The sequence below is a fragment of the Aulostomus chinensis genome, chromosome 20, assembly GCF_037954235.1.
Source record: "Aulostomus chinensis isolate RoL2024-O1b breed Wild chromosome 20, RoL_Achi_v1.0, whole genome shotgun sequence".
NCBI classification, from domain to species: Eukaryota; Metazoa; Chordata; class Actinopteri; order Syngnathiformes; family Aulostomidae; genus Aulostomus; species Aulostomus chinensis.
The window spans coordinates 9729414-9751207 of record NC_141339.1 but is presented as its reverse complement, the minus strand read 5'-3'; the positions used below and the strand labels follow the sequence as shown (position 1 = coordinate 9751207).

Below are 21794 nucleotides of genomic sequence, written 5' to 3'. Positions count from 1 at the left end.
CATAATGAAAATTTAGCCTATATGTTTGCTGGGACTGACAGGTTTCTGAAAATATTTTCAAGGTCAAGGTCAAGGTCACCTCATATGTGCTCTCCCATCTATCTGTCTCAGTCACATTAACCCAGCAGCTCTGAAAGCAGGGCCGGAGCACTGGCACATTTAGGGCCCTGGGTGAGCAGCCCCAGCATTTGTTATTTGATCCATGTGTCTGAGCTGATTTTGTAGTCTACTGCGTTTCCTATCAACATGATGGCAGCTGATTCTGTTCCTTTTCTTTGGACATGCTCAGTTGAGCATCATTACAGACACGATTGGCAGTATCTGCAGTTGGGAGGCTGAATGAGGGCATGTGTCCTGGTTGCTGGTCCTGCTCAGGGTGGGGAGTGGGGAACTGGAGGGAATCACTTTACCCACAAGCTAAGTCCCACTGGTGAAAATCCTTGCCGTCAGGGGAAAAAAATACAACTGACAACTCCAGATATGACGGAAGAAGCATGTTGTAGTCTGCGGTGCTCCACAGAGATGCAGAGGGTGAATTGGTGATGAGAACTGGGGAGAAAACCGGTAAAAAATGGAAAAAAAAGAAAATGCCCAACAGCATTTGCTTCATTATCACACCAAGAAGTTCTTTCCATTCAATCTACAGTCTCTGATCTTACCATCACACACTGCAGTCAGTATGCTTTGTGTCCTCACCTCAAGCAACTTCTCATAGCAGATTTAAGCTTGTAGTGAAGGCTGAATGGGACTTTTGCTGCCACACTGGAGACTGGACACACCACTATAGCCAGAGCTATGAAGCCAGGAAACATTTCTCCAGGGACGTGATCAGACATCTGCAAGTCTCTGACCATGGGATTTCCCCATCATAAAAGCACTGGCTTCCCTGAGAGGAAATCCCACAGCATGTGCTCCTTCACCAGGGGTGTAAATGCTAGATCACCTTCAGTGTTGTCAAAATGACTGACGGCCTTCAGATTTTTTTCACTATATGATGGAAAATAATCTTATATTAACACAACACCTGAGTGCAGGGCCACTGGAATCATCTTGACCTGTTGCTTTAGGGATTACCTCAGCCTCCATACAGCAGGGACTCTCTGTTAAGATCTACACTGCATCATCCTGCCCAGACAAAAAGCTCCTTTTCACAGCTATTTTCAACACGTTCTGTCCCTGTGGTGGCCTCTTTGTCTGCCCAGGAATCACTTGTCACCTGTGTCACCTTGTAAGCAAGACCCTCAGGAGTCTGGCTCTGTGGCTCAACAACATATACAGTAACTACACACTCAAAACTACACAAATCCTGCAGGATCTTTTCTCAACTCTCCATTCTCTGCAGTCATTACACCAACGTGTCTTTTTGTTTTCTGTCTCTTTTCTTGACTTCCTTTGCCCTCTCCTGATGTCACTCTCTCATTCTTTCAGTCTGACTCACAATCTCACGTACAAAACACACACACACACACACACACACACACACACACACACACACACACACCACAGTACTGTTTAAGGTTAGTCTGATAATTCAGCCCCCATTATGCACATACACAGTCACACATTTGCCACATTTCCAAAATCAGCAGCTACTACAAGCATGACACACCAGCAAAGAGAACACACTAACACACTGTACAATCATACTGCTGCAGCTGCGCACACACACACACACACACACACACACACACACACACACACACACACACACACACACACACACACACACACACACACACTAACAGATTTGCTATTTGCTGTCATAGATTACCATGATAGCATAAGCATATCCATAAATATGTGTGCAGGTTAACACACAGTTATATCTCCCACACACACACACACTCACTCTGGCCCAGATCCCTCTTATGAAGAAGCAGCACTGTTTGGTGGAATGTACAGCGCGGGGGGGGGGGGGGGGGACGCTACAGCTCCTGAGCATCTCCATGGAAACAAGCTGGAGAGTGCAGCATATCCCGCTCAGCATACTGTCAGAGAGTGAGGATGAATCCAGTCCTCATTAGAGAAGCCAAACCACACCACACACCAGGCGGTTGATTCCATTATTAATTGCAACAGCTTCTTCCTCCAAAAAAAATAAATAAAGCACACACATACACACACACACACACACACACACACACACACACACACATCTGGATGAGGGGTATCCTGCTGAAAGTCGTCAATAACCATGTTTACTGGATAAGAGTGTGATTTTCAAGAAACCGCATTTCCTGCAAGCACCTTGAATTGGCCAACGTACATTGTATGTTTTATTACATAAATTACAAAATTTGTCGAATACTACGAAAGTTAAAATAATTCTTTAATTCAAATTTTGCTTTATTATGAGATTACATTTCCTGATTTTACACAATTTAACAACTGTATTCTTACAAAGGTACAGGTTTGGGCCAGTGTGCTGCTCACAATATGGTGCTCGATTGGGATTCGTATAGATTTCTGGAGCTTGCTTACGCCATAAAATGATAGAACGGGGACCTCCCGATACAATACGTATCATGATGTACAGGTTACAATTTTATCAAGATATATCAAAACGCAGTATGATAGATATTGTGATACTCAGCTTGATTCACTGGAAATTTCAAATGGAGCAGAAAATACTCAGAAAAACTTTTTGTAACTCGATAGAGTATCAATATTAATCATGGAAAAAATACTGCAATATACTGCTCTATCACTATAAATAAATGGTACAGGGGAGGGCCGCAAAAAATGATTATTTTCATCATCTATACAACTGTCAATTATTCCCTCTGTTAATTAATGGATTATTTGGTCAAGAAAATCTCAAGAAAAAATTGACAAATACCCCACACAGCTCCCCTGAGCCTAAAATGACTGATTCAAATGCTTTTTCTGTCTGTCCAACGGTCAAAAACTTCATTGTTCTGTCACAAATAACAACGAAAGCAGGAAGTCATTGAATGAAAGAGTCGTCTTCTTGTGATTGTCTGATCAATAAATAGATGAATTGTTGCAGCTTTAGCGCGGAGATAAATTCCATGTTGAGCCACCATCAGTGGTTTATGTAGTATACATTTAATATGCTCAAAAGCAATTTAAAAAAAAATTTCAGCAGAATATTACACACCATCCACTGAAATTCACAGCTCTTTACTTGACCTGGAGAATATGTTTCCACACATGTCCTCAGTACACAATAAATGGTATCAATCATTCTCCGGGCTGCCAATATTCAGCTCACTCCTCTGAATGCGCTCTCACCCTTCCACTCACTCGAACACCCACACAGCTTTGTTCACTACCTAACATGGTATTGTTCCAAAGACCACTTCGAAGGATTAAAACCGGAAAGGAGCATTCTGGTTATTTCCATCCAGTCGTCCTTGGTTTTACTTCATGACTGAACACCAGGTGATCAGGAAACATCGTGATAAGAGAGAGGAGATGAAACTCTAATTATTCCTGCAGGGGGTCACAGCAGCAGCAAAGCAACTGTACAGACTGTAGACCAGAATTACTCAAGTGAAACATGTTGCTGAGTCAGGTTACAAAAAGGCAAACATGTGACACAGCTCCATGGTCAGACTATCCACTGCAGGCTTCATTTTACATGAAATGTCACATTTTACATTCAAGGCTTCTTTGGAATCAACACAGAACCATGTGCTTCCTCACATCGAAGGACAGGTTATCCCAGCTCATGTTGTGTGTGACCGACATTCCTAAACAACAACAATGTTAAGACTAGATTTCATGTGATCCACCGGTTCATTATTCTGAAATCAACAGAACTCCCTGGCCTTGTGTGCACCCAGAAATGAAGCAGTTCATAGGCTGATGACTGGTTAATCATGTCCTCCTGACCTCTACAAACCCACAGCAACACAGAGAAGATGCCATCAACAGATGGGTGAACAGCAGCGCTAACCTTTAACCCAGTCACAGATGGTGATTAAAACAAAGATACCATTTAGACATAGATTGTGACACATGCGTTAGCAAAATGTAAGAAAATACAGACTTTTACACACTCCGCCTCTTTTCTAATGTAGGAGGACTGATGAATTCATCAGTTTCCTGAAGTTCAAAAACTGTTGCTATCATCTATAAATGGTCAATATATCAAATGAAACCCGAAAAGATGTGTTGGGTCAGCCGAGTTTTGAAGTGAACTTACTTTCAGTCACAGCTGACCAATAATTTTTTACATAACTAAAATATAGTTAATTACCAATTAGTCATCTGTGGTCTGCCAACAATCGGTGGGACTTGCACAGCCTTCTAGTGAAACAAAATCCAATTCTGTTGATCCATAAAGCCTTCTATTATGCTAGCAAGTCATTTCCACTGGGACAGCTTGAGGAAACATTATCCAGACTACAGTACAATGTCTGTGGCACACTGGGTTGATACCCCTCGACAATGAAAATCTCCCATATAGAGCCCAAACTCACCTATGCATCATTTTTAAATGTGTGTGCGAGGCACATTATGTCACCTGCAACACGAGCTCCACCTGCGTTGTGCACAACTGGGTTTACTCCGGCACATTACACTGCCCATTATTTATTTGTGTTATTTTTCCTACACACAATAGCACCTTCGGCATGCATATGGATCATATTATCTACGCGATTGTGGCTACAGGATCTCGCACTGCTGCCTCACTGATACAAAGAGGTACTCATTTTCATTATTTGAAAACACAGTGTTTGTTTTAACAGAGTTCTACGTCATCTCAGTGTCATTTTATACACCTGGTGAGCAGCAAATAGATGACAAATATAGAGCATCCGTGGGGAAATGGTGCTGGTCTGTATAAGCACAACGAACTTCCGTAATGACACACAGACCACTTGTGCATGACCTGATTTCACAATAATCAAATTTGCCAGAGCCGACCTGAATGTTTCCTGAAATATGAACCTTTCATATCTGCTATGGAGGATAAATTGGGAGTAGCAAATAAATAAAGGACAATATCGCCTTGGTTCTAGATGTTACCACGATCATAATACCATGCTCATGAAAGTATCATGTCATCACAACCTGAACAAAAAAAGGGAACGAAATAGAAGCGTAGTTGAGATTTTAACATTTTGAAAGATGTAAAATACACATGAAGTGCTCCTGCAGGTCCAAATTGTTGAATTAACCCCATTGGACCAAAAAGACAAATATCAGCCACACAAATGAATACGTCCCCAAGTTTCTGATGAGTTAAGCCTTGAGTAGGTGGCTAAACTATTTGGCCATTTTCCAGTCTGTAATTTTTTCTAATTTTTCTCCACTCCCAAAGCAGAGGACCAACTGTAACAGTAATTAGTGGGGTCCCACAGAAAGCTTCATTATGATGTTTAAATTAATCTTAAAAATTGAATAATTGATTGATCACTCTGTAAATGATATATAACCACGATCAATGTCATCAATATGGCTGTTGTGCCTCATTCATACATCTGTCCTAGCCCATTTTCATATGTGATCTGCATCTGTACACACAATTTCTTCAAGCTTTGCATTTACACCTGGTATTAATAAGCACTCTTGCATATTCGTTAGGCAGAGCTGTGGTAAGAACTCATTCCACTCTGAAACTCTGAAAGATTTTCTAGCTTCTGCTTCTTCTTGAAGCTTTTGCTGGGCTTCTTTAAGATAGAAGGAAAAAGCAGGATACATTTACACCCACCTGGTTTTACTATTATTACTGACATCGGTCTTTTGTCGAGCAAAAATGTCAAACATTTTGTGGGTTGGAGACTGTTCAATATATGGATTTGCGGCTTTTTGTCTATTATGACAGAAAACAAAGTTCTTTAGGTTAGGGTTTGTTGGATGGTTAAAAAAATCACTTTGGGCTGTAAGAGGTTGTGACAGGCATTTTTCAAATTGTCTTGATATTTTATGTACTAAACAGTGCATTTGTTAATTGCAAATAACATTGACAGATTAATCAATGATTTAAGTAACTGTTAGTTGCAGCCCTACCTGAGATCTGAATTTTCCTGGATAAGCTCTGGATACAGCTGTGTAAATGGGGTCACTGTGAATTATTTCAAGAGGTCATTTCTGAATTGCCTTTTTAAAAATGTATTTGTTTGTTTTATCAAAGATACCCACATATGAATCTATCTTTTTACATGGCTGATATGGGACATGCAATAACATAGGCATACCATGAAGTTTCATGGGAGCATTCATGCTCCGAAAGAGATAAACCCTCTTAAAGTGACATCTGTTCAAGCTCCTTATCCAGGACAAATTAACTCTGTTATAGGTGAAAGGCTCAGAGGCCAGAAATATAGTTGGTGTGTTGGTCATCAAATCCCACTTATCTGTCTTATCATGTGTTATATGCATTTTAGCCTCTAGGGGCTGCTTATTCTTGTTGAATGCTACAAGCTTTTTGCAGGGAACGGGCTAAATGAGGCGTCTCAGGAAGCTAGTGTGGCTCGTGGAGAATCAGAGCAAGGAAAAACCGCCTGGGAGATCGAGAGAGCTGAGAGCCTCCCCTGCATGACAACCTTCTCTACTTTTCTGCACATGTAACATCCATTCCTGTCCATGGTGTGTGTGTGTGTGTGCATGTGTGTGTGTGTGTGTGTGTGCTTGTGTGTGTGTGTACAGGTGAGCAGGAGGTGGTTGTAAGGTAAAAGAGCTTTATGTACAGTTTGTTCTTAAGTGTGTCTGTGCTTGCATGTGTCAAAAGGATTAATGCTGCTGGTGATTAGCTTATCCATCAATCCTCTGCTGCATATCACAGTGCAGTCATAAAACAAATGAGCCTAGCATGCTATCAGATCCAAATGCAAACATGAATGAGCTTCAACACATTTCTATCTAAATGAGGTGGGGTTTTTTCTTTTGAAGGCAAAACTAAAACATTTTGATTGGAGCACAAGACACATAAGGTTTTAGCTCAGATACTAACGGATACAGCCTGAAGCCTTGTCAAAGAGCAGAATGCAGGATTTGGGTGTCACTGCAGCACCAGCTAGTCTCCATGTCTTATTATGGCATTCGGAAGGGTGTGAAGTGATGAACCTTCCATAGGTCATTGAACAGGTTGAAGCTTTGAGTCATCAGAGCCAACATGTGATGGAGAGATTGAGAGATGGCACTGTTCAGCTGTTCACAAAGTGATGGAGTAAGTTCTCCCACAACCCCCCTTCGCCTGTCCCTCAAATCTACCCACCGTCTTTTTTCATCTTAAATTGCTTCTATCTATGACAAGGTGTAAAAATGGAGTTATTTCACTCTCTCCAGCCACACTCAGTTGATAAAAATGATTACATAATGATTAATTACTGGTATCAGTTTGTCAGATCAGATTCCGCCAATGTTAGCAGCAATAAGAGGATCAATGAAAAGCTGTTTGGCCACATTGCCAAGATAAAATTCCCCCGTTGCCCATCGAGAAGCCTGCTTGAGGAGCAACCCCTGCCACCCTGCTGGATGCTGCTCCACACACACACCATATGGACACCTGCATACATGACTGATTGAGAGAGAAGAGGTACCTTTCCTCCAAAACTGATTCATATCTGACAAAATCTCACAGAGCTTTCGTTATTTTCTATTCATTGTGAGGACCTACCTAATGTTCTGTGGCAACTTCTCATCTACCTGTTAAATTCACCCACACTCAAAGCAGCTGCGCAAAATAACACGATTTTTTTTTTCCTAAAGGACAAGAGATTTTTTTTTTCTCCAGATGAATTCTTCTTACCTTGCAGCGAGCCTATGTTCCGGAGACATTGGAGCACATATGTGGCGCGTCTTCACACGATGACAGGGAAGTGGCGGACAGTCATGCAGAGGTGTTTCACATCAGAGAACGGAGGAGCAAAGCAGAATTCCTCCTTTGTTTTCCTGTTCCTTTCTTGATTTTTTTTTTTTTGCAAAGCCCTCAGAGGAATGGAGCACTGACAGAGGAGGAAGAGGAGGAGGAGGTACAAGAGGAAGAAGAGGAGGAGGAGGAGAAGGAGGAGGAGGAGGAAGAGGAAAGGGAAAGCTGAGGAGGGAGCAGTCTGCCGGGCTGGGCTGCTGTGGATCACCTGGAGCAGTGTTGGGCTCCGCATTTACTCCTCCACTGCAGCAGTGCGAGGCAGCAGCGCGAGCTGCATGTTCCACAGGCTCCCACAGATCACTGTAAAACAAGGATGTGGAGTCTCTATCTGCTGGATTCAGGATTCTGCAGCTCTGTTGCACCACACACTCCTGTCCCCATCAGCATGCACACTCATGCTGTCCCTCTTTCCCTCTTGGTTCTTGCATGTCTCTATGTTTACACCTTTGCCTCACACCCCTTCACCCACTCCAGGTGGGAGTGGGAGAGCTAATGAGTCACACAGGTGTTTCCATGTTATTTTCTCTCGGTTTTCTTGATCTGTGTCCTTGTATTGACTGGTGCATGTGGTCATATGTCTTGGTGATAAAACGTCAAGCTCAATGAGGCCTCAGCCAACCTCTCACTCTCCCTGCGGTGACATCACTCCTCCATCCGAGAGGAAGGGAGTCATTTCCTGATCTTGTCAGGACTCTACTGGCGTCACTGAGATCACTTGTTCTCAGGCCATGTGCAGGTGTTTAGATGGTATTCAATCCATCCAGGAAGTTGAACAGGAAGCATGCCGAAACAACGAGCTCCACTTGGAGTAAAAGCATCAAGAAATGAGAGGAAATGACAAATAATATTGGCTTTAACGTCATGCACTGTTTTTTTTTAGCCTTTTTGAACATCTATTTTCTTAACAGGATTGTCCCCATCATGTCCTCCCTCCTTCTCTGTCCTACAGCAGTTCTAGTTCGAGGTTGACAGTCAATCTTGGAATGAAGTAAAAACCATTTTGGAAAGGATCATATTGATTTTAAGCCTTGCTTTGGACTCATTGGTATTCCATTGGCGCACAGGTGCTACTCAAGAGAAATATAAGTGCTGTTTGCTTTTGATAGAAATGTCAGAACAACAGCAGCTGATGCGTCTAGAAATAAGGACAACAGCCAGCACACTAGGATGTGACACCTTATGACCTCAAACCTGAGTTCCTTGATTACTGGAAAGAAATAAAAAGACACAAGTCACTTCCTCGTGTTTGTTCACATCATCTCAGCAAATGTGTGTTTCTCAAACAACAGTCATATCTTTACAAGTGTTTGACACTGTGTCCGATCTCCAAATACTAACAAATAGGTGTCTTAAACTTGCAAAGACATTTTTCACACCTGCATTACTTCTTTGAAACTCCAGAACGCAGCAAGTGTAAGCCACGTACACTTAGCTAGAGGCTAACGGTCTAAAAATGCTAGAATTAGCATCTTCTCTGTCCAGCTGTAAACTCAGTAATCTACAAAAATCTAGATTTCAGTTATGGCATTACAATGATTTTGCTCTGACAAGTGCAAGTGAGTTGGTTCAACAAAATTTGTTGTGCTTAGCGCTACCATAGCCTAGCGCCAAACAAAAGGTACTGCAGTAAGTTTGTTTTTAACTCAAATCAACTTTTTCAGAAAAAAAGGACATCATAAGGAGTTGTTTTCGGCAAAAAAAAAATGATAGTCCAAAAAATGGCTGAGGCTATTATTTCAAGAAGGTGACAACATTTAAAAATTAATTAATGAATAAAAAAACAGCTGCAAACGCTCCAATGTCTAGTCCCTGGATCCTCCTGGCTCATTATTATACGGGTTACCTACGAATTACAGAGTGTCATTTTCCATAAATATTAGCATGAGTGACAACAGTCCGAAGCAGGACAAGAGCAAGTAAACACATACAACCTCTAGCCAGTAGAGTTGCAATTTAAGCATAGCTGTTTGTCAAATGTCTAGCATTCTCCATTTGTGTACTGTTGACTTTTTTTGTCCTTGGTGAAAAAATTCCTGACTAACATGCTATCATTCTCAAACAAATGGTTGATACTGTCCTCTCAAAAGAACCAATTACTGGCATCACTCACTTACTTTACCAATGAGATCAGGCATTCATAAAACATGGAGGGAAAGAGTAACATACCTTTTCAGTTAGAAAGTTATGTTTTCACTAGTTAGCGGCTAACTAGCAGTTTAGTTTAGCACCAGCCAGCAAGACGAATGAGACGACAGAAACTCTCTTAACTGCCTGCTGACACTTTACTGAAACGGTGATAAAATAAGAGGACATTTAAGGCTCTGAGGCACCCTTGGAAAATTAAATTAGGCATTACTCGATGTTCGCAGCACAAGCAGGCAAAACACTTTTCTGAGGCAACACAGCTTTAAATCTGGACATCAGAGTATCGTGTCCCATTGGTGTGTATGTCAGCTGTCTTATCAAAGTGAAGGGTTCCACCTAGTGGTCTAAAACCAAGCAGAAATACTTCATGAAACATCAGAGATTTACAAAGATACAGAAATATAAAATCTGCATTTTCAAAGTTTCTGCTCTTGCAGAAAAAACATGAACAGCACCAATGTTCCTTGTATATCAATATTCTGTAGAACGACCCAGTTCACACTCTTTAACATTCTGCCTCAACCTTGAGAAAATGATGAGTAAGGAAACATCAAGAGAAAGTTCCACGGATGGCTGATAAAGAGAGGAGAAAAAAAAAACTTAGAACAATTCTTTAGGTTATGCGCATCAAACAAGCAGAGATGTTCCCGTATTCACACGCACTTCATCTGAGTCCTTTGTGCTGACAAAGCCTGTAAAATTACTGTAGGCTCCTACACACGATTAACTCTCAGATAATCTCTGATGTGTGCTTGGCCCGAAACTCCACTGTCAGCCCATTTGTAACGCTTAAAAGACATCCTCAAATGTGATTAAAAAGACATTAAGACATACGATCATTGTCCCAGTGTAGCAATTGCTGTCAAATCTGAAATCACTATGCCAGGACAGTGTTGTAGTTTAAAGAATGGAGCAGCAATTAAGACATAAACTTATAAATAGTGAAGGGCTATGAATATATATATATATATATATATATATAGAGAGAGAGAGAGAGAGAGAGAGAGAGAGAGAGAGAGAGAGAGAGAGAGAGAGAGAGAGAGAACGATTTTTTTGAACCTCTTACTTATTTATTTTTGTTGAGCATATATTTTTAGGCAATGAGCTATAACTTGTTCGCTCAGCGTGGTTATTTTGAGGCCATAAGCTGAATAACTTCTAGAAGGAGTAAGTTATATATCGTGGCCTCAAAACAACTAAATTGAGAGAAAATTATATCCTGGGCCGCCTTTAGATTTGTCAACATGATAGTGATGACATTTGAGGTCTATGCTACGACGTAGCATCATTTGATCGTTTGACACCCAAAGAAAAATGTCAAGGGAAAGATAACAGACCCCTGCAGTGCGTTTTCCCCGGCTGGCTCTCCATGGTCTGACCTCTGCTGAGATGCAGTCATGCAAAGTTTAACTAATTATCATCTCCTATGAAGCTCACACCCGAATCACCACACATCACACCACCACACATCTCCATCACACTATCTGAGTCAATATGGCATCATTGCACTTACTCACCACCTTCTGTACTTTCTGAGGGTCAAGGAAGGCTCGAGGCATTCCCATCATGCATCAGGCACATTGTAAACTTCTAGACCAGTCATCTGCTCGTCATTGTTGGGCTAAATAAGATGCACTGTGGTTTAAATTGACTAATCATCATGAGTATTATGACTGAGCTCAAATAGTCATGTGGAATGTGAAAAGTACTGGCAAACCCACAGGGAAGAATCGCCTATACAGTCTCTCTCAGCTTGGAGCTTTTTAGTGATTTTTCGGCAGATTGTTTTGGTTTTCTGTACAGCTTTAGTGCTTTTAATGGTTCTGAGATCAACTCCTGTCTGTCCTAGTATGAAAAGGCCACCAAAAAGCCTCTGCGATAGTAACTCTGGTACAAGCAGTTGGAAGACGAAGTTTGCAGCGAGTGCCTGAACGTGGTGGAGCATTTAGCAGACAGACAGAACTTCCCCAAAGGAGTTGGAACAATCACACCGCTGAGAGATCCAATATTGGACTTAAATTCATGCAGGCACACAACTTTAAATAAATAAATACGTGATTGTGGAATTGACTCAAATTGACCAGGGAAATGCCGATCAATATTCTTAATATTGATTATTTTGTGATACATATATATTAAGTCCTGATATTATTTAGTTTCTTTCTGCTTTGTATATATTTTGAATAGTGAACATAAGTGAAACAAACTGACACTTGATTTTTGGGCCTGATGGCAGTAACCTGAAAATATCGAGATACTGATTTATCAGCTGATATTCTAAAACTACATGAATACAGTTGTCAAAACCTACTTTCCACTAACCACTGCCCAGTGGTCGGCACTGTCGCCTCACAGCGAGAAGGTTCCAGGTTTGCTCCAGCACGAAGTCTTTCTGTGTGGAGTCTGCATGTGCCAGCGTGGGTTTTCTCCAAGTACTGCGTTAATAGGATACTCTAAATTGACTGTAGGTGTGACTGTGAGTGTGAATGATTGTCGGTCGCTATGTGTTGGCCCTGTGATGGACTGGAGACCTAACCAGGGTGAATCCCGCCTCTCACCCGAAGGCTGCTAGGATAGACTCCAGTTATGTATGTATTCTTTAAATACTCATAGCCGGCGATGGTTCTGTAGGCTGGTCAAACACACAAGTGTATTAAAATACACCAAGAATAATGATGGTGCATGCAAAAAATGCTTTTGAGTTCACGTAGCAGTGACGGTGCAGACTAGAACGTGGATGAACCTCATGTTGGACAGTCTTCCATGCCACATTTTGTTTCGATAATATATTCACTTGCATGGGAACGTCCAAATCATTCAGCGTTGTGCTCGGCTCACAAATTTTACCTTGCAAGAAAGCTAGATAGAATACAGTTCTTCTTGAGAATGTGATCAGATCGCTACAGCGTATATTGCAGGTGTTTATATTTATAGCATAAAAAGGAATTGACAGCGAGACATTGTGTATGATGACTTTTACATCTAATCCTTCATAGTCTGTTTCTCGTGTGTTCTCAGAAGCTGGTGAAGACTCTCCATCATCATTCCTACAGAGCCCCACTGTTATAAAGCTGCCATAAAAGATGCTTAAACACAGATTAGAATGACGTCTCCTCAATAAATTTGATTTAAGTGCCGCCTCAATCCCACCTCTTACCTGAGTCCTTCTCAAAGAAAAGACAGCAGTGAGTCTGTAGTAGCCATGGTAACACCTGTGACAGATGAAAAGATGAATGACAGATATAGTACAATACAGCTGAGTCACTAAGACACACTTACATTGGTTGAATGGGGGGGGGGGCAGTACAATGGGAACATGTGGCCATTACAGTGAGAAGAAACTTGAGGGACAAGCTGTAGGTCTCCTCAAACACCTCCCCCACATGTACACAACAGCATGATTGATCAGTGCTGCAAATCATCCTCTTGTGACTTTAGTCATGCACTGCACAACTTTGCCACGTTATCAATTTCAGTCTACATGACAAGGTGGGCTATCTTCAGCACATTCCAAGACTCCACAAGACACCACGTCAACAATGTCACTCCTCCCCGTGCTGCTGCTGCAGCCTCGAACACCGCTGTTCCTACCTTTTTCAGCGCTGACATCTTCCTCCTCAGAGGTCACTTCTTCATCCAGCCGATAAACGACAGTACGCGGGCGACAGACAGGTGAAAGGCGGTCACGTCCCCTGATATCCGTGAAAATGTTCATAGCTTCGTTCGTCAGTAACGTGTGCGGAAACGCGTCCGTAGTTTCCCATGATGTTGTTGTTGATGATGATGATGGTGATGATGATGATGATGAAGGCGGCGCGAACGTTTGGTCCCGTGCAACGCAAGTCCTGATGTCGCCACACACTTCATCGTTCGGAGGACATCCAGGTGTTGTCAGCGCCGCTTGTTGTCAAGGCGCCTCATATATCAGACGCCATTTTTCAAAGTCTTTACCTGCTGTGGGAGCTCAAATCAGATGCACTTGACAAGGTGGAAAAACCGTGAAAGAGTCAATGAAGTCTTGCGCAGGAAAGCAATGCGTACAAGAAATGAATAAATGTGGATGGTAGATTGAGTTAAGAAGCATGTGAGCAAATGCATTTGTTTTTTGTTTTTTTTTTGTTTGTTTTTTACATGAAGTTGAATTGATAAACCAGGAAGGGACATTTACTATGGAGCCCTGGACTGACCAATAAGGGTTTCTATTTATCTCTTGTAGGCACACGGAGAAAAGAAAAAATAGATTATTTGATGCCACGAGATAAAACTTTATTTAGTCACACAATGAATATTAATAAACATTTATTTTATTTCAAGTGTACAAGGTATTACTTATTCCTTCAATTTAGCGATTTCAGATTTTTCAACAGCTTGTGGCCTCACTGTACTCTAAGGTCTATGCCCACACCAAAAAGAAAATCTATAGAATAGAATAGAATAGAATAGAAAAAAAAATCCCCCCCAGAAATTCATAATCAGGTACTAGTACAGACATATTTTCCAGAAACTGTAGTTAAAACATTAAGGGAAAACTATTAATTTGGTGCCTCTCTTTCTCTTTTCCAACATGAACTCAACAATTCTTGAGAATCAGTCAGCCAGGTATTGGTTTGAATGATTATCAGATCAAATATTCAGCATTTTTACTATTATACTATCAACTATTGGTGACATGTCAAAGGTGACACCTCTCAAGACTTTGTTTATCTTGTTTAGTTGTGAAAACATTCAGTTAACTTGTGTATAACGCCAATGTATATTAATCGCTGGTATCAGCCACAAAATATCTGCTTTTTTAATATAGCAACATTATGAGGCCTTATGGGAACACAAGTACAACTAAAATCTCTCTTTTTGGACTTTTTCCTCTTAACTTTTTATCTGGGTGAGATATTTCTGCAGTTACTGAAATAAGAACGTGTGAACATTTTGAGTCTGGACATTATTGCAGTTTGACTTTTGTGGCTGAGTGGATGCGTCAAGCTGTGTAAAAGGACAGAACTGCGCTGAAATGCAGTACTTAATGCAGTACATGAATGAATATCTCTGCCACTCCCGGGCTTATAAATCACTTTACTGTACAAATATCCGCTTGCTTCAGAGTTACACTCAATAGATAGACAGCCCCTTTTCTTAACTTCCGTTTCCTTTCACCTTTCAGTTTGTTGTTTTTGATTAAAAGAGGGCTTTAGTCATTCTAGGATCGGCCGATAGAGCTTTGAGCTTGCGAAGACCAACGGATCTCATGATTTTACATCAGAAATGGATCTGCCCTCCTGATTACTAAGCAATGACAACATTAACATGCTCTCAAAATATAAATAAATCCTAAAATCTTCCCCCAAGATAAAAGTTGTAACATACCTTTAAATGCTAGATGTTTCTTGTATTAAGTTAAAAAGTCAAACAGGCAGCCATGAACACCAGCAAATATTGAGTCCCATTATTCCTGCAATTGCTGAAGTAGGACACTGAGGGGCGATGTGTTGCTCAAACGTTTAAAATGATTTTCTCTGTCCATGGTGCTGATAAGGATCATTGCAGGCTCTCTCACTGCTGGTCTTTTTTGATTATTTTGACCATAATTGAACATATACACAGGTCCCTATTGACCTTACAATAATATCTTACTCATTTTTTAATGACCAATATTCACTGCCACCAGCAATCTACTTGGTGATTTATTTCTAAACAGTCCAAATATGCATTTTTGAAGGTTCCATCCATCCATTTTCTTCCACTTATCCTACTAAGGGTCGTGGGGGGGCTGGAGCCTATCCCAGCAGCCTTTGGGCGAGAGGCAGGGTTCACCCTGGATGGGTCACCAGTCCATCACAGAGCCAACACATAGAGACAGACAACCATTCACACTCACAGTCACACCTACGGTCAATTTAGAGTATCAATCAGCCTCGTCCCCTCTTGATGTCTTTGGACTGTGGGAGAAAGCTGGAGTACCAGAGAGAACCCACACAGGAACAGGGAGAACATGGAGACTCCACACAGAAAGATCCTGTGCTGGAGCCGGGACTCGAACCAGGAACCTTCTTGCTGTGAGGCGACAGTGCTGACCACTGCACCACCGTGATTTTCATAGGTTGAATTGTTTGTTTTTTTTAATAATTTGTCACCATTTGACAATTTTATATATACATAATTGATAAAAAAAAATAATTGTTGGCTACAGCCTTACAGTCCTATTTTTGCCGACCAGTACTTTTTTTGTGCAATTTTATATAACAAAATATAAATAAATAGTAGCTCATTTTAATACTAATTCAGCTCCTAAAACTAGATTTTAATTCTTTAAGACCAGAATAATCTGTCATATTTTATAATGTTATTCAGTGTTGGAATTTTTCTGACAAAACGTACACTTTCAGGCTTGCGCACAACAACAGATTTATCAAATAATAACAACTTTATTGATATGGTACTTTTGAGCCATGAGCACAAAGTGCTTTACATAAACAAGAAACAAGTAGCAAGTTTCTTGTTTCTGATTTCTAAGATATCATTAAGATCAGATGAGATTTATGTTGATACACTATGCAATGCTTTATTTTTGAGTTTGTAAACTGTGTAAAATGCTAGCGTACAGAACATCTTCATATTTTCAGTGCTGGTCATCAAGAGCTGCTATCATTTGCTCCCCAACACGGAAAAAAAAAATCCCCCACAGTAAAAAAAAACAACTTGTATATGTTTTCTTTCTAGAAAACAAATACAATAGAAGTCAGAAACAGGGAGTTACCACCATGGAGGTATAAAGGGAACGTGGTCCAGCCAAGGGTAGGGGGACTAAATCCATTCCTATGGACAGCTGCTCAGTGATGCATAAACATGGATGTAAAATCCACACTTTGATATATAAAGTTAAAACTGGCTAAATGACTACAAAGGGTTTGCTGATTCCTGAGTTTACAGCTGGAAGACATGGATTCTACTGGACAGTCTGCTGGTAAACAGATTCTCGGGAAGTTTTACTGTTTTTAGCGGTCACCATTAGCTTCGAGCTACATATACATGACCCCAGTCTTTCTTCACTCTGGTGTCATGAACAAATGAAAATCTTTTTGTGAGCTTGAAACACAATTTTTTGTAAGTACTTGTGAGACAAAATACTCTTTGAGGGAAGTATTACTTTGAAGTCAGAAACCAGAGATCACAGAAAGATAGAAACCAGCAGGAGATCACTGTCAGATCTTCTGAGACAGTGATCATCAATAAAACGAGCAAACTTAACTTAGCAACTGAAGTCTGCCATAACATGCACATGCATGTGACAGTGGAACCAAAATCAGATGGAAAATAATTCTCTATTTTTGTTCATATTTTTCTAAACACTGAGAACATGAACAAGGAGATACAGGAACAGCTCGTTCAGCTGAAGGAAAAGTGGTACCCGTTTCTGGATGAAACAATAAACAATGAGTTAGCCAGACAGACGGAAGAAGAGAAAGGTGCATTCCGGCCAGACATCCTCAGTGAAAGGGTGGCAGCACTGGAGGGGAGGATTGATCAAACCCTGGAGAGGATCAGGAGGGAGAGGATGAGACAAAGCTTTAAAAGAATGGGATTTGAGGAAGCAAAGACTGCCTTGTTCAGGCAGGTTTCTGAACTTCAAAAGGAGGTGAGAAAGTTGGATTCGCCTCGCAAAGGAATGTGGCAGTGCTTGGGCTATGTAATGGGTGGGTTTGTATTAGGGCTCGTGGTAGGAGCCTCATTTAACCTCGTGAATTGTTAAAAACGTGTAAAGTGTGCTTTACTTATCAGCACCGCTTTGAACCATCATTGAAACCTTGAGTGTAAATGTTCACCAATGCTTCACCAGCCTTAAGTAGCCCTGCCCAGACTTGCCGTGGACACCTTGCCTCCCAGGCTGCATACAGTGTCATCAGATAGATACTGTAAGGAGTTAAATCGAGTGAATGGATTTGACATCCGAGTGGCACGGTGGTGCAGTGGTTAGCATTTTCGCCTCACAGCAAGAAGGCTCCGGGTTCGAGTCCTGGCTCGGGAACATGCAAACTCCACACAGTCTGCATGTTCTCCCTGTTCCTGTGTGGGTTCTCTCTGGTACTCCAGCTTCCTCCCACAGTCCAAAGACATCAAGAGGGGACGAGGCTGATTGATACTCTAAATTGACCGTAGGTGTGACTGTGAATGGTTGTCTGTCTCTATGTGTTGGCCCTGTGATGGACTGGCAACTCATCCAGGGTGAACCCCGCCTCTCGCCTGAAAGTTGCTGGGACAGGGCCCCCGAGTCCCCGCAACCCTTAACAGGATAGATGGAAGAAAATGGATGGATTGATGAAATCGACATCCCACCAATGCTCTACTGGATTGAGATGTGGAGAATTTGGAGTCAATGTCTTGAACTCTGTCAGACTCGTCTGTGACATTACTGCAATATCGGACAGCACCACGTGGAGGCACCACCTCCTTGATGTGATTGATGTGCTGAAGCCTGCAAGTAAACCATGGTATTGGGGGACATGGGCAGACTTTGTCACCACAGGCTTATGTGACTTTAGTATTTATCATTGCTGGGTCTCCACAATGTGCACAATCTCAAAAAAATATGTTTCAAATATATTCATTCAGGTGGCACGGTGGTGCAGTGTTTAGCACTGTGGCCTCACAGCAAGAAGATTCCTGGTTCAAGTCCTGGCTCCAGCCTGGGATCTTTCTGTGTGGAGTCTCCATGTTCTCCCTGTTCCTGTGTGGGTTCTCTCTGGTACTCCAGCTTCCTCCCCCAGTCCAAAGACATCAAGAGGGGACAAGGCTGATTGATTCTGTAAATTGACTGTAGGTGTGACTGTGAGTGTGAATGGTTGTCTGTCTACATGTGTTGGTCCTGTGATGGACTGGTGACCCATCCAGGGTGAACCCCGCCTCTCGTCCAAAAGCCGCTGCCGAGTTGCTGGGCTTGGTTTGCTCTAATGTGATGTCACAGCGTGCCCACATACACAATGAATGGACTTCCCCCATGCAGCCTGCCCCTTGCGCGTTCAGTGTGAAACTGCCTTGACACGGAGTCGTGCCAATGAGCGCATCTCCACATGCGAGCCGTTTCTGGTTGGCTGACAGATGGACCCGTAGGTCACGTTACCAGCATTGTTAGTTTTGATTGGTCAAAACCACACATGTTCTGCTTTCACGGAACGAAAAAAAAGAGGAAACAAAACAGAGGGCAAAATTAAAGAACTCGGCTGCTGGCTACCTGCTTTGGCACAATGCAACGTAAAATAAGTGACATTTTTAAGCGAAAATGTGACAGAGTTGAAGAAGCAAGAGAAAAAGTTGGAAGATTCAGACTCAGAGACACTCGTTGATGAGAGTGAGTTCCAGGGAGAGACTGTCTCTGTGGAGTCTGCCAGTGAGGACCTACAAGAAGAATAAATCATTGAGTGATATTGATGATCTGTTTTTCCATGTATGCATGTCTGCCTGTTCCCTGTTGTTGGCACTGTAGTGGGCAGTTACTGTAAAAAGCAGTTTTCAAATCATTTCCAGGGGTAGTGCGGGAAGAGTGGGGCTATGGGGGCTGCAGTTGAGTGGGGAATAGACACATGAAAACTGTCATAAAAATCACCCAAAACCCATTAAAAACTGTAAAACTTCGGTGGCGCCCTTTGGGCGTGCATTTTTGTTTTTTTTAACCCAGCGTGCGTACAGTTCCGGCAAGAGTTTTAAGCCATTTTCACCCCTGATTATGACTGAGCTCAAATAGTCATGTGGAATGTGAAAAGTACTGGCAAACCCACAGGGAAGAATCGCCTATACAGTCTCTCTCAGCTTGGAGCTTTTTAGTGATTTTTCGGCAGATTGTTTTGGTTTTCTGTACAGCTTTAGTGCTTTTAATGGTTCTGAGATCAACTCCTGTCTGTCCTAGTATGAAAAGGCCACCAAAAAGCCTCTGCGATAGTAACTCTGGTACAAGCAGTTGGAAGACGAAGTTTGCAGCGAGTGCCTGAACATGGTGGAGCATTTAGCAGACAGACAGAACTTCCCCAAAGGAGTTGGAACAATCACACCGCTGAGAGATCCAATATTGGACTTAAATTCATGCAGACATACAACTTTAAATAAATAAATATGTGATTGTGGAATTGACTCAGATTGACCCGTGAAATGCAGATCAATATTCTTAAGAATGTTGAGCATAAGTGAAATGTCTGTGTAGGTTCTCATTCATCCAGGTCATCGTAGTTCGAACATAAGTGAAACAAACTGACACTTGATTTTTGGGCCTGATGACAGAATCCTGAAAAAAATTGAGATATTGATTTATCAGCTGATATTCTAACACGACATGAATACAGTTAACAAAATATACTTTCCACTAACCACTGCCCAGTGGTCGGCACTGTCGCCTCACAGCAAGAAGGTTCCAGGTTTGCTCCAGCACGAAGTCTTTCTGTGTGGAATCTGCATGTGCCAGCGTGTGTTTTCTCCAAGTACTGCATTAATAGGATACTCTAAATTGACCGTAGGTGTGACTGTGAGTGTGAATGGTTGTCTGTCTCTATGTGTTGGCCCTGTGATGGACTGGTGACCTGTCCAGGGTGAACTCCACCTCTTGCCAGAAAGCTGCTGGGATAGGCTCCAGCTGCCCGCGACCCTTAACAGGAATAAGCAAAAGAAAATGGATGGAAATAAATAAATAGATAAATAAATAAATAAATTTCAACCTCTAGCTATTATCACAGTAAATGCATTTTGGCTCATAACCCCCTGAAATTCCAAATTTCCCGTATTCAATAGTGATAGATTTTTGAATAACAATTATAATAAGTTAATTACATTACAAAATGGCACCAATTTAAACCACAGCTAACCCTGTGAATACAAAGTTTCACTAACACTCACTTCCAGCAACCTTAGCTGAAGCAGAGAGGAGCTTTCCAAAGCTGAAGATCACCAAAACCTCTCAGATTCACCACGTTACAGGAACATCTTATTGGCCTTGCTGTCATAACCGGCATCAACTGTGCAGAGTTGCTATGATGATGTTATTGATTACTTTGCATCAGGGAAAGAGAAAATGGTCAGGATTTAGATGGTAGCAGTTATGTTCATCCGAGGGCACCATGGCGAGCTCCGCCACTGTGAACAAACTTGCAGTTTTCACAGTCTGATCTCAGGAAGTTGGTCATTTGAGTTCACTGCAAGTTGAACTGAAAGATCCGACCTCAATGTATCATTTATTTTAGCAGCAGCTTTATTTAGGGCCGTTTTTCATATCCATCCATCCGTTTTAATTATTCTCTTTAATTATTCATATATCCACAAAACTGAATGATTTCTGATCATAATGATGATCAGAAAGCGCTATGAGCCCAGTCTGGAGGTGCTCAAGAAGACAGGGAAGGTGGCAAACTTCCACCAGGAAGCTTTGCTGCGTCTGGGCCAGCTCCTCCTCCTCCTCTGGTATGTGTAATAACTCTCCAGGAGCGTTCTCTCAGCTGCCTCGCTCTCCTCAGGTCCCTCCACCAGACTTAAGCACAAAAGTGTCCAATGCTTTTCATCTTTCTTGTTACAGGGGCCACGGAAGCCACCAACCCCCCCCCCCCCCGATACTTTAAAATCCATGTCTCCCCGTATCAGATTTCAGATGTGTCACATTAAACTGCATTCACAAAAAAGAAAATCTAACAGTGCATAAAACATCAAGAATGTAAGATATTAAATATAGATAATGGAAATGGGAGATTTGATTCCCCAAAGGGGAGAGTGCAGTCTTGGGTTTTGGGGTTTTTTTTTGTTGTCGTTTTTTTTTTTGCCTTTTGGGCCACTTAAACTA

The 21794-nt window shown here is 41.7% G+C and overlaps 1 protein-coding gene across 5 annotated transcripts in view; it reads right to left on the bottom strand.

Moving 5' to 3' along the window:
* The window catches only part of dlgap2b (discs, large (Drosophila) homolog-associated protein 2b), a 118407-nt gene extending 104565 nt beyond the window's left edge, over positions 1–13842 (bottom strand). For 4 of the 5 annotated variants that reach the window (XM_086190646.1, XM_086190641.1, XM_086190644.1 and 1 more), the window contains exons 1-2: positions 13580–13842; positions 13146–13200 (exon numbers count right to left, since the gene is read on the bottom strand). In XM_086190646.1, coding sequence (XP_086046772.1) covers positions 13146–13200; positions 13580–13597 — 73 coding nt within the window. In that variant the 5' untranslated portion in view covers positions 13598–13842. Of the gene's footprint in view, positions 1–7723; positions 8028–13145; positions 13201–13579 lie in introns of those variants that run through there. The other variant, XM_086190642.1, reaches the window with a different exon arrangement.
* Positions 13843–21794: the final 7952 nt, after the last annotated feature.